This window comes from Oncorhynchus clarkii, chromosome 26 (assembly GCF_045791955.1).
Source record: "Oncorhynchus clarkii lewisi isolate Uvic-CL-2024 chromosome 26, UVic_Ocla_1.0, whole genome shotgun sequence".
Lineage (NCBI taxonomy): Eukaryota > Metazoa > Chordata > Actinopteri > Salmoniformes > Salmonidae > Oncorhynchus > Oncorhynchus clarkii.
In genome coordinates this window covers 36,804,453-36,821,952 of record NC_092172.1, presented here as the reverse complement: position 1 = coordinate 36,821,952, position 17,500 = coordinate 36,804,453, and the positions used below count along the sequence as shown (strand labels likewise).

General features: G+C 46.6%; 2 protein-coding genes across 4 annotated transcripts in view; both read right to left on the bottom strand.

The window, feature by feature from the left end:
* Positions 1–17,500, bottom strand: part of LOC139384512 (paired amphipathic helix protein Sin3a-like) — a 320,209-nt gene that overhangs the window by 132,333 nt on the left and 170,376 nt on the right. The gene's annotated exons all lie outside the window — the stretch shown is intronic.
* LOC139384519 (metallophosphoesterase MPPED2) overlaps positions 13,248–17,500 on the bottom strand; it is a 134,341-nt gene continuing 130,088 nt past the window's right edge. Inside the window, exons 5-7 of the mRNA XM_071129349.1 lie at positions 16,589–16,704; positions 14,940–15,053; positions 13,248–13,490 (exon numbers count right to left, since the gene is read on the bottom strand). Coding sequence (XP_070985450.1) covers positions 13,372–13,490; positions 14,940–15,053; positions 16,589–16,704 — 349 coding nt within the window. The 3' untranslated portion in view covers positions 13,248–13,371. The remainder of the gene's footprint in view (positions 13,491–14,939; positions 15,054–16,588; positions 16,705–17,500) is intronic.

Genomic DNA, 17,500 nt, shown 5'->3' with positions numbered 1-17,500 from the left:
TTCCTACTGTCTGTCACGTTCCTCTCCTACTGTGATTATTTTCCTAGTTTGTACTCTCTGTCTGTCTGTCTCTGTCTGTTTGTCTGTCACTGTCCTTATTTCTTGTGATGGCAACGCATCAGTTACCCTCTGGTCTTGACATGAATGCTCATTCACTTGCCAAACGACACTGATTCAGGGGAAACCCAACTGCACTGCACTGGAACTTTGGACTCACAGTTACAGAGCAAGTGTGATGCGTCCTGCCTCTGAAAAGTCCAGTCCTCTTGACAGAGGCCATAGTGCTCTTACACAACCTACTCCCTCAACTGTGCAAGCAGAGAACCAGAGAGGAGCGAGAGGCTAGATAACCAACTGTGACAGTAGAGAACCAGAGAGGAGAGAGGCTAGATAACCAACTGTGACAGTAGAGAACCAGAGAGGAGAGAGAGGCTAGATAACCAACTGTGACAGTAGAGAGCCAGAGAGGAGAGAGAGGCTAGATAACCAACTGTGACAGTAGAGAACCAGAGAGGAGAGAGAGGCTAGATATCCAACTGTGACAGTAGAGAACCGCAGAGAGGAGAGAGAGGCTAGATAACCAACTGTGACAGTAGAGAACCAGAGAGGAGAGAGAGGCTAGATAACCAACTGTGACAGTAGAGAACCGCAGAGAGGAGAGAGAGGCTAGATAACCAACAGTGACAGTAGAGAACCAGAGAGGAGAGAGAGGCTAGATAACCAACTGTGACAGTAGAGAACCAGAGAGGAGAGAGAGGCTAGATAACCAACTGTGACAGTAGAGAACCAGAGAGGAGAGAGGCTAGATATCCAACTGTAACAGTAGAGAACCGCAGAGAGGAGAGAGGCTAGATAACCAACTGTGACAGTAGAGAACCAGAGAGGTGAAAGAGGCTAGATAACCAACTGTGACAGTAGAGAACCAGAGAGGAGAGAGAGGCTAGATAACCAACTGTGACAGTAGAGAGCCAGAGAGGAGAGAGAGGCTAGATAACCAACTGTGACAGTAGAGAACCAGAGAGGAGAGAGAGGCTAGATATCCAACTGTGACAGTAGAGAACCGCAGAGAGGAGAGAGAGGCTAGATAACCAACTGTGACAGTAGAGAACCAGAGAGGAGAGAGAGGCTAGATATCCAACTGTGACAGTAGAGAACCGCAGAGAGGAGAGAGAGGCTAGATAACCAACTGTGACAGTAGAGAACCAGAGAGGAGAGAGAGGCTAGATAACCAACTGTGACAGTAGAGAACCAGAGAGGAGAGAGAGGCTAGATAACCAACTGTGACAGTAGAGAACCAGAGAGGAGAGAGAGGCTAGATAACCAACTGTGACAGTAGAGAACCAGAGAGGAGAGAGGCTAGATATCCAACTGTAACAGTAGAGAACCGCAGAGAGGAGAGAGGCTAGATAACCAACTGTGACAGTAGAGAACCAGAGAGGTGAAAGAGGCTAGATAACCAACTGTGACAGTAGAGAGCCAGAGAGGAGAGAGAGGCTAGATAACCAACTGTGACAGTAGAGAACCAGAGAGGAGAGAGAGGCTAGATATCCAACTGTGACAGTAGAGAACCGCAGAGAGGAGAGAGAGGCTAGATAACCAACTGTGACAGTAGAGAACCAGAGAGGAGAGAGAGGCTAGATATCCAACTGTGACAGTAGAGAACCGCAGAGAGGAGAGAGAGGCTAGATAACCAACTGTGACAGTAGAGAACCAGAGAGGAGAGAGAGGCTAGATAACCAACAGTGACAGTAGAGAACCAGAGAGGAGAGAGAGGCTAGATAACCAACTGTGACAGTAGAGTACCAGAGAGGAGAAAGAGGCTAGATAACCAACTGTGACAGTAGAGAACCAGAGAGGAGAGAGAGGCTAGATAACCAACTGTGACAGTAGAGAACCAGAGAGGAGAGAGAGGCTAGATAACCAACTGTGACAGTAGAGAACCAGAGAGGAGAGAGAGGCTAGATAACCAACTGTGACAGTAGAGAACCGCAGAGAGGAGAGAGGCTAGATAACCAACTGTGACAGTAGAGAACCAGAGAGGAGAGAGAGGCTAGATAACCAACTGTGACAGTAGAGAACCAGAGAGGAGAGAGAGGCTAGATAACCAACTGTGACAGTAGAGAACCAGAGAGGAGAGAGAGGCTAGATAACCAACTGTGACAGTAGAGAACCAGAGAAGAGAGAGAGGCTAGATAAACAACTGTGGGGTTATCATCCTCAATTAAGTAGCTACCACAGAGAGAGAGACGCAGATCTTCTGTCATCAGAGCCCAGAGGACCAGAGGTGACGCGTTATCTGATATCGAGTGGACCACGTTTACTCCCGGGCCAAGCAGAGATGACACCAACCGTGTCAACCGCAGCAGCTGCTGAGGGATCGGTTGGTGTGTGTGTGTGTGTGTGTGTGTGTGTGTACTCTGGCGCCTTCGGCTGTCATGGGCCAGAACTAAAATCCACAGAATGAACACGCGCCATTAAAACATGGCCGAGGTCTCCATGGTCTGGAATGCCTGAGAATCAGACTTGATACAAGATGATTTACGTACAGAATAAAATGTTTAACATAGTCCTCATACAGTGTATCAGTCCGGGTGTGGTGTGTATCCCCTGGCATTCTCTCATAGGCCTAACCCACTAAATCATACAGTGTATCAGTCCGGGTGTGGTGTGTATCCCCTGGCATTCTCTCATAGGCCTAACCCACTAAATCATACAGTGGATCAGTCCGGGTGTGGTGTGTATCCCCTGGCATTCTCTCATAGGCCTGACCCACTAAATCATACAGTGGATCAGTCCGGGTGTGGTGTGTATCCCCTGGCATTCTCTCATAGGCCTGACCCACTAAATCAGATCATGACGCAGGACTGAAAGTATTCTTTCATGGGCCAGGTGCCAAACCTCCCGCTTTTCCCACTGCGCCCTCATGACCTCACGGTTGGCATGGCGGTTGGCTAAAGCCTCTCCAGACAACACAGCCATACTGCCCTCCCATATGGCTGACATTAGGTCCTGCTGAGATCATTAATAATTGTAATTAATACACGGTAATGAAACACAAGACCAATTGAATTAATCAGCATGAAGAGATGGGATTAATTAAGGCTTGGGGGCTCTGGACTGTACTGCTGTTCATGGTCTGTCTGTCCTGTCTGTCTGTCCTGTCTCTTTGTCCTTCCAGTCTGGTCTGTCCTGTCTGTCTGCCTGTCAGGTCTGGTCTGTTTGTCCTGTCTGGTCTGCCTGTCTTGTCTCGTCTGGTCTGCCTGTCCTATCCGGTCTGTCTATCTGTCTGTCCTGTCTCTCTGTCCTGTCCAGTCCGCCTCTCTGTCCTGTCCAGTCTGTCTCTCTGTCCTGTCCAGTCTGCCTCTCTGTCCTGTCCAGTCTGTCTCTCTGTCCTGTCCAGTCTGCCTCTCTGTCCTGTCCAGTCTGTCTCTCTGTCCTGTCCAGTCTGCCTCTCTGTCCTGTCCAGTCTGTCTCTCTGTCCTGTCCAGTCTGCCTCTCTGTCCTGTCCAGTCTGTCTCTCTGTCCTGTCCAGTCTGTCTCTCTGTCCTGTCCAGTCTGCCTCTCTGTCCTGTCTGTTTGAGCTCAATAGGCCAATTTAAGGTGAGTTCTGTCCCTGTCTTGAATCTTTAGTGCTCTCCTCATCTCCACAGCTTGAACATGTTTTCTGTGTATCACTGGGTGGGGTATATCACTATATCACTAGATATTTTTTAACCTCATGCAATTTACCATTGGTCAACTACAAAACATACAGAATGCTTTATCACGGGTACTGACCAAGACCAGATGGAGAGCACACATTACACCGGTTTTAAGGTCTCTGTACTGTAAAACATACAGAATGCTTTCTCACGGGTACTGACCAAGACCAGACAGAGAGCACACATTACACCGGTTCTAAGCTCTCTGCACTGACTGCCTGTGATTTATAGAATTCATTTTAAGATTCTTCTGGATTTAAAACAAGCCACGATCGTGCAGCTTAATTCATGTCAGACATGCTTTTACGTTCTGTACCCAGTAGGTCCCTCCGGTCCTCTGGCCTTTTAACTCTCCCAAAGCCTAGAACCTAGAGACATGGAGGCAGCCTTTAGTTACTATGCCCCCAGCCTCTGGACCAGCCTGCCAGAGGACCTGGGAGGGGCTGAAACTGTGGACATAAGAGATCTTAAAATACCTTTTCATCTTTGCTTTTCCTCAGGGTGCTTTTTAGTTGTTCATTTTTTATTGGTATTATTTAGTTTTTATCCTCTTATGTTTGGGGTGTAGTAAATATTTCAGATTTTATTCTCATTGTTTTTATTTGTTTTCCCCCTGTGAAGCACATTGTGTTGCATTCCATGTCTGAAATGTTCTGTAGAAATAAATCTGGATTTGATTATAGAGCAAGGTTCACCCCTGTTCTAAATGGATAATTATAAGGGGAAACTGTTTCTAATTGCTAAATGCTAAAGCTGCCAATAAAGTGTAAATGCTTTAGCTGACATGTTAAAAGACAGGCAGGAAGACTATTTGTGTCCACCCCAACGGCAGAGAAAAACACAAGGCCAAATGCAGAATGACCTCCCCTCTCTGGACACTCCTACAGGCATAATTATCCTTCATGTCAATGCCACCACAAATGAACACCATTTGTCACAGCTACGTTACATCATTTGCTAATGTGGAGCTTGCACCATTTGTAGATTCACTTAAAGGAGATGTGTACGGCCACCTTACATCCAGTTGTCAAGGAGGCTGATTGGCATGTAGCTAGGCAACATCCATGACTACCTGTACATGGGAATAACAGGAGATGGAACCTCAGAACAGAACATCAATGAGAAAAGCTATCTATCTATCTATCTATCTATCTATCTATCTATCTATCTATCTCTCTCTGCTCTCTCTCTCTCGCCAACTTTCACACAGGAAATAAGCCCCTTCAATTACATTTAATTTTTCAACCCAGAGATTTTGTCTGCTCCTATCCAAACCTCTTGGTGTCACCTCATAATCTAAATTGAAACAATAAAGAGAATAACACTTGTAAAGAGTGAACTGGTACCACATGTGGGAGATGAGGATATGGAAAGCATAAAGCCACATCTGAGTCAGTGAATGATTTCACAGTGACTCAAACGGTGCCAAATGAACTCCAGATTACAATAATACCACTGGTGGGACAATTAAGACGACATAAACACTGCAGAGCTGGGCACCAAGGTAAGCCTTCTCTCCCTCTGTCTGTCTCTCTCTCTCTTTCACACACACACACACGCGCACACACGCGCACACACACACACACACACACACACACACACACACACACACACACACACACACACACACACACACACACACACACACACACACACACACACACACACACACACACACACACACACACACACACACACACACACACACACCCAGTATTGTACAACTAACCTTGTGGGGAGACACACAATTCAGTCCCATTCAAAATCCTAATATTCCCTAACCCTTAACCCTAGCTCCTAACCCTAACACAAAACGAACCCTAGTTCCTAACCCTAACACGAATTCTAACCTTAACCCTAAACCCCCTAGAAATAGCATTTGACCAAAACGTCCCCAGTTGGTCAAATTTGTTTTAGTAGGGACATCTGTTCCCCACAAGTATAGTTAAAGACATGCACACACACACACACACACACACACACACACACACACACACACGCACACGCACACGCACACACACACACACCATTGACACCCTGGTGGATGGGGATGGTCGGGGTGTTAGACCTTCACCGTGTCTCACCCTGTATCCATCACCGTGGGGCGAAGGCTAACCTGACAAATAGACAATATCACCAGCAGCTGCCAGGGCTAGGATAATTAATAAAGCTGGCAATATGGGGGAGCAATAAAGACTCACACACACACACTCAGACATGGAAAGTAGAAAGGGAGGGGGGAGGGAGAGTGAGGGAGAGAGAGAGAGAGCGAGGGGGAGAGAGAGAGAGAGAGAGAGAGAGAGAGAGAGATAGAGAGAGAAAGAGAGGGAGAGAGGGAGAGAGGGAGGGGGAGAGATGGAAAGAGAGAGAGAGAGACGTAAGAGAGAGAGAGAGGGAGGGAGGGGGGAGAGGTGGAAAGAGAGAGAAAGAGAGGGGAGAGAGAGAGGGAGGGAGGGGGAGAGATGGAAAGAGAGAGAGGGAGGGAGGGGGATGGGATGGAAAGAGAGAGAGAGAGGGAGGGAGGGGGAGAGAGAGAGAGAAAGAGAGGGAGAGAGGGAGAGATGGAAAGAGAGAGAGAGACGGGAGAGAGAGAGAGAGAGAGAGAGAGAGAGAGAGAGGGGGGGGGGTGGAAAGAGAGAGAGAGGGGAGAGAGAGAGGGAGAGAGGGAGGGGGGAGAGATGGAAAGAGAGAGAGGGAGGGAGGGGGAAGGGATGGAAAGAGAGAGAGAGGGAGAGAGGGAGGGTAGAGAGATGGAAAGAGAGTGAATACAACATGTGATGGAGACACACCCCTCAACACCTGCTACAGGCTCTCTGTCATATGTGGGTGGAGTGTACGTACTGTATGAGTGTGTGGAAAGGATGTTTTAGGGGCTGTAGTGTGAGTACATGGAATGGTGTGTTTCCCCTGATGGAGAGACAGCATGTTCCTTAAAGAGAGGAGAGTATGTCACCTGAACCCTGGGGGTGCCTGTGTGTGTTTCACCTGAACCCTGGGGGTGCCTGTGTGTGTGTCACCTGAACCCTGGGGGTGCCTGTGTGTGTGTCACCTGAACCCTGGGGGTGCATGTAGGTGTGTGTGTGTGTGTGTGTGTAAGGGTGGAAAACACTGACATAGAAACGGTTCCTAATTAGGCTGGGATTCATTCCGATCTGCTGTAGATCCGTGCTACAGAGGGCTTGACATTTGAAGGGTAATTTCTAATTGAACCGACATCTGCAGTGTTTACCTTGAATGCAATCTCCACGAACACAGTAACATTGCCTTTAAAGGTGGCGTTGTCGACAAGCGCGATGGGGTTGAATCCCAGCCCTACTTCCCCACAGCTTCATTGAACGAGACAACATGTGTCCTGGTGCACAGCATGGTGTCTGCTGATTAGTGTGTTTACTGTGTACAGATGTGCCCCCCCCCACCACCTCCCCTCCGACTTCCTTTAAAGAACTTCAAAAGGCCCCATGGCGGTGGGCGCATGTTTGCTTGCAGCTTGCCTCTTTAGACAAAGACTATGTGGGCATTAAAGCTCTGAGCTTCATAGAGAAGGAAAAAACCAGGCATTACATGAGCCTTTACACAGTATACATAAAAGTGTCTATGTGCTCTCCCCACTCCCACACAGACATACAGAATGTACACATTACTTCAAACAGACACAACGTGGGTCTTCGCTCATTCCTTCATCTGTGGCGCTATGCTAATATGATTAGCCTGGATTATGGTAATGAGGGACGTGGATTGGGATGGTGCCGGGCGGGATGTTGCGCTCCTCGTTTGGGGAAAGAGTTAATTGGTTAGGCTGCTTTGATGTTCCCGGGGTGGGACTGTACAGTATGTGTGTGGAAGGGGCGTGAGGGGGTTGTGAGATTCTGACTGTTGTGTTGTGTGTTAGCTGGTTCCAAGGAAGAAGGCCCCGGGGTTTGACTCAAGGACTGAAGACTTTTCTGTCGTTCCACCCTCTCTTCTACCCCCCCATCCCTTCACCTGATCAGGGTATTGATGTACACTACCATTCAAAAGTTTGGGGTCACTTAGAAATGTCCTTGTTTTTGAAAGAAAAGCACATTTTTGTCCATTAAAATAACAACATTGATCAGAAATACAGTGTAGACATTGTTAATGTTGTAAATGACTATTGTAGCTGGAAACGGCTGATTGTTTATGGAATATCTACATCGGCGCACAGAGGCCCATTATCAGTAACCATCACTCCTGTGTTCCAATGGCACGTTGTGTTAGCTAATCCAAGTTTATCATTTTAAAAGGCTAATTGATCATTAGAAACCCTTTTGCAATTATGTTAGCACAGCTGAAAACTGTTGTGCTGATTAAAGAACAATAAAACTGGCCTTCTTTAGACTAGTTGAGTATCTGGAGCATCAGCATTTGTGGGTTCAATTACAGGCTCAAAATGGCCAGAAACAAAGACTTTCTGTTAAGCGGAGCGACACAGGGGAACCCAAGAGCAGACTCAGATGAGGAAACAGGGATGAATGAACCAAATATTTATTGTTACACATGGAGATATGGAGTGCAGATCCGGGGAAGCTTGGATGAGTTGCAGAAAAAACAGATGTGGAGACTGAGGTTGGAGTTGGCTGAGTAGAACAGGGTAAACAGGTCCTGAGGGGAATCCAAGGTAGTGTTGGTGAGTGAAATCCAGAGCAAGGTAGTTGGGTGGTGAGATGTGGAATGGGAGATAGGAGCCAGAGACAGAACGGTAAACTGCAATGAGAGGATAAGCAGTGTCAGGCAGGGAAACAGGCACAGCAGAGTAACAGGATCTTGAATAATCATAAATGGCTAGAATCATGAACTGACTGAGCAGAGATTACAAACTGGCAGTGTGGAAGTGGCAGAACTGAGTATTTGTAAAGGTCTTGATTATGGAACGAGTTGCAGCTGGTAGGGAGGGATCTGTTCTGACTCCAGCATACCTGTCTCCAACCACTCAATCACACAGAGAGGGAGCGGGAGAGTGTACAGGGGGAGTAACTGCAGGTCAAGAAGACACCGGATGAACACCAGAGGGCGTAGCAGGAGCAGATGTGACACTTTCTTCTGAAACTCGTCAGTCTATTCTTGTACTGAGAAATGAAGGCTACTCCATGCGAGAAATTGCCAAGAAACGGAAGATCTCGTACAATGCTGTGTACTACTCCCTTCACAGAATCAAATCAAAATCAAATAAAATTTATTTATATAGCCCTTCGTACATCAGCTGATATCTCAAAGTGCTGTACAGAAACCCAGCCTAAAACCCCAAACAGCAAGCAATGCAGGTGTAGAAGCACGGTGGCTAGGAAAAACTCCCTAGAAAGGCCAAAACCTAGGAAGAAACCTAGAGAGGAACCAGGCTATGTGGGGTGGCCAGTCCTCTTCTGGCTGTGCCGGGTGGAGATTATAACAAAACATGGTCAAGATGTTAAAATGTTCATAGATGACCAGCATGGTCGAATAATAATAAGGCAGAATAGTTGAAACTGGAGCAGCAGCACAGTCAGGTGGACTGGGGACAGCAAGGAGTCATCATGTCAGGAATTCCTGGGGCATGGTCCTAGGGAACTGTCCCAGAACAGTTCAAACTGGCCCTAACCAAATTAGAAAGATGAGTGGGAGGCCCCGGTGCACAACTGAGCAAGAGGACAAGTACATTAGTGTGTCTAGTTTGAGAAATTCCTTCACCTGATCAGGCTATTGATGTATAACTCCCCATCACTTCACCTGATCAGGGTATTGATGTATAACTCCCCATCCCTTCACCTGATCAGGCTATTGATGTATAACTCCCCATCACTTCACCTGATCAGGGTATTGATGTATAACTCCCCATCCCGTCACCTGATCAGGCTATTGATGTATAACACCCCATCCCTTCACCTGATCAGGCTATTGATGTATAACTCCCCATCCCTTCACCTGATCAGGCTATTGATGTATAACTCCCCATCACTTCACCTGATCAGGGTATTGATGTATAACTCCCCATCCCGTCACCTGATCAGGCGATTGATGTATAACACCCCATCCCTTCACCTGATCAGGGTATTGATGTATAACTCCCATCCCTTCACCTGATCAGGCTATTGATGTATAACTCCCCATCCCTTCACCTGATCAGGCTATTGATGGGTAACTCCCCATCCCGTCACCTGATCAGGCTATTGATGTATAACCTGGCACTCCTCAACACACCAACTGATCCAAACAGGATTAGAAGATCAAGCTCTAGCAGATATACATACACCCAAATAAACCACAACCATTAGCCCTATGAAACCCTGCATGTCTTTATGTAACGGCGCATAACACTATAAAGACAGACTGCTTGGTTTCATGTGAGAAATAGGATTAGGGCATGACTCGCCCACACAAAGCCCTGAGCGGCTTGGCTGAACCATGGTGGATGTCCTTAAGAGCAGGCATGGTAAACATAAAGACAACACCCCCACAGGACTGTCACAGGACGTCTGACAGTAAGCACAAGTGTCATATAATATACTGCAGCTTCTATTGGCAACTAAACTGGGGGTTGTGAGAATGATGGTATTTCCTGTGACAATTCTGGGTTTCATTGATAGTGTTTTTATATTTGAAAATCAACATTTCTCTGTACATCCAAAGGGATGGATATTTATATAGCCAATGTTAGTCCTGTCTAAAAGTACCCTGGGAGGGGCATAGATTCACCCAAGTAAACCTCTATCATTTCAAACATCCGATTCCAGTGTCTCCATTGAGAAAATAAATAACCATATTCATAATTCACTTCCAGATACAAAATGGCTACAATGACGGATAAACACTGAGCTTCATTTAAAACCACAAATCACTTCAAAAGGCAGGAGAATATTCAGTAGAGCAGACGTCCAGTAATTACCTCAAACCAATTTAAAGCTATTCATACTAGCGTGATTATACAGTGTACATTTTTTATGATTTCAAATGAGGGATAATGACAGTCGTGATGGGGTACTGTATGATTGATCAACAACAAGACAATGCTTCTTAAGTAAAAATCTTGCAATTTTATTTGCATATAAAAGCAGCTAAATATATCACAAGGAACTGAAAGAAAGAGAGCAGACCAACAAGGAGGAAACTAACAGCCAGAGAAACAGAAGAGAGAATTGCTAGAGAAACAGGGTGTAAAGGAGCATTTACAGTTGCAAAGTTGAGACCGCTTTTGGCAACATTTTTTTGTGCTAGCAAGATTGCATTTACACACAGTGCAAAATAAGAAAGAAAGCTATAAAAACAGAAATACTATCAGATGTACAATGGAGAGGACAACTAAACCTTTTTTAGGCAGGTGTGTCGTAAAAGAAAACGCGCCTGTCGGATAGTCAATTGAGTCTTAAACTCAAAACATTTTCTCTCTCATCCATGAACTTCTACCTTAGGGGCCTCCAACTGAGGTCCTGGGCAGGCTTTTGTTCCAGCCCAGCACTAACAAACCTCCATCAAATAAACAACTACATTATATAGTTAGATGTGTGTTCCTGCTGGACTGGAACACAAGCTTCCACCCCAAGAAGCACTCAGAGACCGGAGGAGTTGGAGCCCCCTGCTCGACCCTTACAGTGGGAGTAAGACATGAACATTAAAGAAACGTTTCAAGAACATTTGATGGGAGTGGCAAAGAAACAAGCTAAATCAAATACAGGCGAAGACACAAGAAAGAAAATCCCACCAGGAAGTTTTCAACCAACAACTTTTAGTACAGATCTTTTACAACATGAATACAGTATACACAGTGGGGAGAACAAGTATTTGATACACTGCCGATTTTGCTGGTTTTCCTACTTACAAAGCATGTAGAGGTCTGTAATTTTTATCATAGGTACACTTCAACTGCGAGAGAAGGAATCTAAAACAAAAATCCAGAAAATCACATTGTATTAATTCACATTTTATTGCATGACATAAGTATTTGATACATCAGAAAAGCAGAACTTAATATTTGGTACAGAAACCTTTGTTTGCAATTACAGATATCATCCGTTTCCTGTAGTTCTTGACCAGGTTTGTACACATTGCAGCAGGGATTTTGGCCCACTCCTCCATACAGACCTTCTCCAGATCCTTTAGGTTTCGGGGCTGTCGTCACTGGGCAATACGGACTTTCAGCTCCCTCCAAATATTTCTATTGGGTTCAGGTCTGGAGACTGGCTAGCCCACTCCAGGACCTTGAGATGCTTCTTATGGAGCCACTCTTTAGTTGCCCTGGCTGTGTGTTTCGGGTCGTTGTTATGCTGGAAGACCCAGCCACGACACATCTTCAATTCTCTTACTGAGGGAAGGAGGTTGTTGGCCAAGATCTCGCAATGGTTTTCTTTGAGACTGTGGTCCCAGCTCTCTTCAGGTCATTGACCAGGTCCTGCTGTGTAGTTCTGGGCTGATCCCTCACCTTCCTCATGATCATTGATGCCTCACGAGGTGAGATCTTGCATGGAGCCCCAGACCGAGGGTGATTGACCGTCATCTTGAACTTCTTCCATTTTCTAATAATTGCGCCAACAGTTGTTGCCTTCTCACCAAGCTGCTTGCCTATTGTCCTGTAGCCCATCCCAGCCTTGTGCAGGTCTACAATTTTATCCCTGATGTCCTTACACAGCTCTCTGGTCTTGGCCATTGTGGAGCGGTTGGAGTCTGTTTGATTGAGTGAGTGAACAGGTGTCTTTTATACAGGTAACGAGTTCAAACAGGTGCAGTTAACACAGGTAATGAGTGGAGAACAGGAGGGATTCTTAAAGAAAAACTAACAGGTCTGTGAGAGCCGGAATTCTTACTGGTTGGTAGGTGATCAAGTACTTATGTCATGCAATAAAATGCAAACTAATTACTTAAAAATCATACAACGTGATTTTCTGGATTTTTGTTTTAAATTCCGTCTCTCACCGTTGAAGTGTACTTATGATAAAAAAATTACAGACATGCTTTGTAAGTGGGAAAACCTGCAAAATCAGCAGTGTATCAAATACTTGTTCTCCCCACTGTGTATATATATATATATATATATATATATATATATATATATATAGTAGCTCTCCTCCAGATGTATCAGAATTGCAGACGGTAGATGTTAGATTATCTCAAGCGTATAATTTGATAGATTTCTTTCCCTGCTCTGTGTGGTGTAGTTTGACTGGGTTGATAGACACAAGTTAATAATAAATAAGGTCTTTCTCTGAGCTTGCAGAGAGTGGGGCTCTAGCTGACAACATTAAAGCTAGTTTAAGGCATCGTCCCTGTCAGCCAATCAGAAAGCAGAGTTGTCCAGGAAACAAAATGAAACCAAACACAAAAAACAAGAACGTACAAAATCAACAATGGCATCCAATACCGACGTTTCCAGCAAACACAAACCCCAAAAACGAAGGAAATTGTACAAATTCACAAAGCATCATTTATCTTACAGATCCGACTGCTTTTTCTTCCATAGCAAGATTGTATAACCACTCAGCACCCTATAACCCTACACCCCCCCCCCTATAACCCTACACCCCCCCACCCCCCATCTAACCCCACACCCCCCACACTCTTTCACTTTACAGCTTACAAAATAACAATATTTGAGAGAAACACTTAATATAATTATTTTGACATTATTTGTTAGAAAAAAAAGGTTATTCTGGCCAACCACTCCCCCCCCCTCTTTCACAGGTCATTCTCAGGAGCTGGAGGGGTTGGGCAGGTCGAACACGATTGGGGGGTTGGTGGGCTGGAAGCTGATCGTGCACGTGGACGAGTTGATGAACGTGGTGCAGCCGTCAGTCATGATGCCATACCCTGTGGGGGAAGAACGCATCATCAGCACACGCCACGGGGAAGTCCAATGCATCATCAACATTGGCCATGAAGTGAGAAACCGTATTGTCAAATCGATTCATCAAAACCCCACAGGGTGCGTTTCTTTCTGAGAGACTTCTTTAATTGTCTCTCCTCTGAACTGAGTCTATTCATTTCTACACCTTTAATTAAAAACATAAAGGATGGAATGAGGGAGGGAGGTAGGGAGGGAGGGACTAAGGGATGGAGGTAGGGAGGGACTGAGGGAGAGAGGTAGGGAGGAACTGAGGGATGGAGGTAGGGAGGGACTGAGGGAGAGAGGTAGGGAGGGAGGAAGGGACTGAAGGAGGGAGGTAGGGAGGGAGGGACTGAAGGAGGGAGGTAGGGAGGGAGGGACTGAAGGGGGGAGGTAGGGAAGGAGGAGCTGAGGAAGGGAGTTAGGGAGGGAGGGACTGAGGGAGGGAGGTATGGAGGGACTGAGGGAGGGAGGTATGGACTGAGGGAGGGAGGTAGGGACTGAGGGACTGAGGGACTGAGGGAGGGAGGGACTGAGGGAGGGAGGGACTGAGGGATGGAGGTAGGGAGGGACTGAGGGAGGGAGGGAGGTAGGGACTGAGGGAGGGAGGTCTCCATCGTCTCTGTCTACCCCCATAATGTCTCCAACACCACCACCCCAACCCTGTCTACCCCATAATGTCTCCAACACCACCTCCCCACCCTGTCTACCCCATAATGTCTCCAACACCACCACCCCACCTTGTCTACCCCCATAATGTCTACAACACCACCTCCCCACCCTGTTGACCCCATAATGTCTACAACACCACCTCCCCACCCTGTTGACCCCATAATGTCTCCAACACCACCACCCCAACCCTGTCTACCCCCATAATGCCTCCAACACCACCACCCCACCCTGTCGACCCCATAATGTCTCCAACACCACCACCCCACCCTTTCTACCCCCATAATGTCTCCAGCACCACCTCCCCACCCTGTCGACCCCATAATGTCTCCAACACCACCTCCCCACCCTGTCTACCCCATAATGTCTCCAACACCACCACCCCACCCTGTCTACCCCCATAATGTCTACAACACCACCTCCCCACCCTGTTGACCCCATAATGTCTACAACACCACCTCCCCACCCTGTTGACCCCATAATGTCTCCAACACCACCACCCCAACCCTGTCTACCCCCATAATGCCTCCAACACCACCACCTCACCCTGTCGACCCCATAATGTCTCCAACACCACCACCCCACCCTGTCTACCCCATAATGTCTCCAACACCACCTCCCCCATCCCTGTCTAAGCAGGAGAAAGTACTGAACAGAAACCCATAACAACCCATCTCTCTTTCTCTCTAATCCATCATCCAAGTGCTTCTTCTACCCTGGGTTGTGGTGGGGGGTGTGTGTCTATGGGAGGCATCCTGACTGACCTTCATGTATTCCTCCGAAGGCGTGTAGTTTGGGCCGGACCCTCCTCTGGACCGTGTTGAGCAGCTCCACACAGCCCACCCTCTGCAGCTCCTTAGGAACCCAGTCTCTGAACCCTGAGGAACATGCAAGAAAGACAACAAACCTAGATAAGACAGCAACAATAACCTAGCACAATAGTTACTAGGTAAAGCTATGCACCTTTTATATTTTCCGTAGGTAGTCTTATCCCCAGCCCCTCCCCCTCTCTCCCTTTCCCCATACTCCGGCCCCAGCCCCTCCCCCTCTCTCCCTTTCTCCATACTCTGGCCCCAGCCCCTCTCTCCATACTCCAGCCCCTCCCCCTCTCTCCCTTTCTCCATACTCCGGCCCCAGCCCCTCCCCCTCTCTCCCTTTCTCCATACTCCAACCCCAGCCAATCGTTTCCAGTGTCTGTCACACTGGTGGGAAATCGAGTTTCCATGCAATCAAACAGCACCCGTAGCAGTAGTAGTAGCAGGAGAGGAAGGAAATCTGTCAATAATGCCAGACACAGAATAGAAAGAGGGACAAGAACAACTGTAGCTCAACAAATGTAGCTCAACAACTGTAGCTCAACAACTGAAGCTCAACAACTGAAGCTCAACAACTGAAGCTCAACAACTAAGGAAAACAACTGAAGCTCAACAACTAAGGAAAACAACTGAAGCTCAACAACTAAGGAAAACAACTGAAGCTCAACAACTGAAGCTCAACAACTAAGGAAAACAACTGAAGCTCAACAACTAAGGAAAACAACTGAAGCTCAACAACTAAGGAAAACAACTGAAGCTCAACAACTAAGGAAAACAACTGAAGCTCAACAACTAAGGAAAACAACTGAAGCTCAACAACTAAGGAAAACAACTGAAGCTCAACAACTAAGGAAAACAACTGAAGCTCAACAACTAAGGAAAACAACTGAAGTTCAACAACTAAGGAAAACAACTGAAGCTCAACAACTGAAGCTCAACAACTGAAGCTCAACAACTAAGGAAAACAACTGAAGCTCAACAACTAAGGAAAACAACTGAAGCTCAACAACTAAGGAAAACAACTGAAGCTCAACAACTAAGGAAAACAACTGAAGCTCAACAACTAAGGAAAACAACTGAAGCTCAACAACTAAGGAAAACAACTGAAGCTCAACAACTAAGGAAAACAACTGAAGCTCAACAACTAAGGAAAACAACTGAAGCTCAACAACTAAGGAAAACAACTGAAGCTCAACAACTAAGGAAAACAACTGAAGCTCAACAGCTAAGGAAAACAACTGAAGCTCAACAACTAAGGAAAACAACTGAAGCTCAACAACTGAAGCTCAACAACTAAGGAAAACAACTGAAGCTCAACAACTAAGGAAAACAATTTCATGTTCTACTGAGGGAGTAAACAAAGTTCCACTGTCAAATATAGAACCAGACTGGTTGGGAACATTACAATTCTGCAGGGGAGGAGGGCTAAGATGATTATGCAAAGCTGATGCAGTGTACACACACACACACACGCATACACGCACACGAACGCAACCTAACCTGCTCCGTAATATATTGGGATGGATTTAAATAATGAGGGCAGCCCCATTAGGCATGGTGATGACGGGTTGTGAATGTGATTGGTTAATTGGACTCACCGAGGGGAGGGCAGTGGGTCATGAGGATGTCAATGCCCTCTGGGACTTGGTTCCATTTATCCAGCAGAGACTGGCCCCTAGGCAGGTTGAACCCCCAGCCGTTAAACCACGGGCTCCTACAGGGACACAGACACAACAACATATGACCCTCTAAACCAAATCAAGAAGACAATGTGTAACACATTTAAAACACACACACACACACACACACACACACACACACACACACACACAGAAAATGATTTACACAATTTCCAAACACTAGGCAGCAACTGACTGTATGATCTCCCCAACCCCCTCCCAGACTGAAGCGGTGTGACTGACGTGAGATGGCCCTCCTCAGGCAGAGTGGATCTAACCCTCCCAGACTGAAGCGAGATGGCCCTCCTCAGGCAGAGTGGATCTAACCCTCCCAGACTGAAGCAGTGTGACTGACGTGAGATGGCCCTCCTCAGGCAGAGTGGATCTAATGGTGACAGGCACTGTCTCAGCCTACCCATACACAGACAAAGGACCCCGGCCTCGTTTGACAATGAGCGAGGCATGGAGGGACACAGGGGGTACAAACAGATGAAGAAAGGTAGGGAACAGAGGGGAGGTAAGAGATGGGAGAGGTGATGGCTGAGAAGAGAGGAAGAGAGGAGGGGAGAGATTGGAGCAGAGGCTGGTTGATGAATCGATCGTCCATCTAGCAGTAATGGCAACTGAAAAGTGAGGAAATGACCAAACATCATCGCACATAGGATCTCAGTGGGTTCATGTGAATTCCTTGCTGCACAGACCAAACTATTCTACTAAGAGTCTGTAGTGCAGCAGGATCACAGCTATGTATTACACATTGATCTTGGAAATGGCTGTCCAAAACACAGCCAACAACCAAGAATTTAGTCATCTGGTTTTCACCGTTCTTGT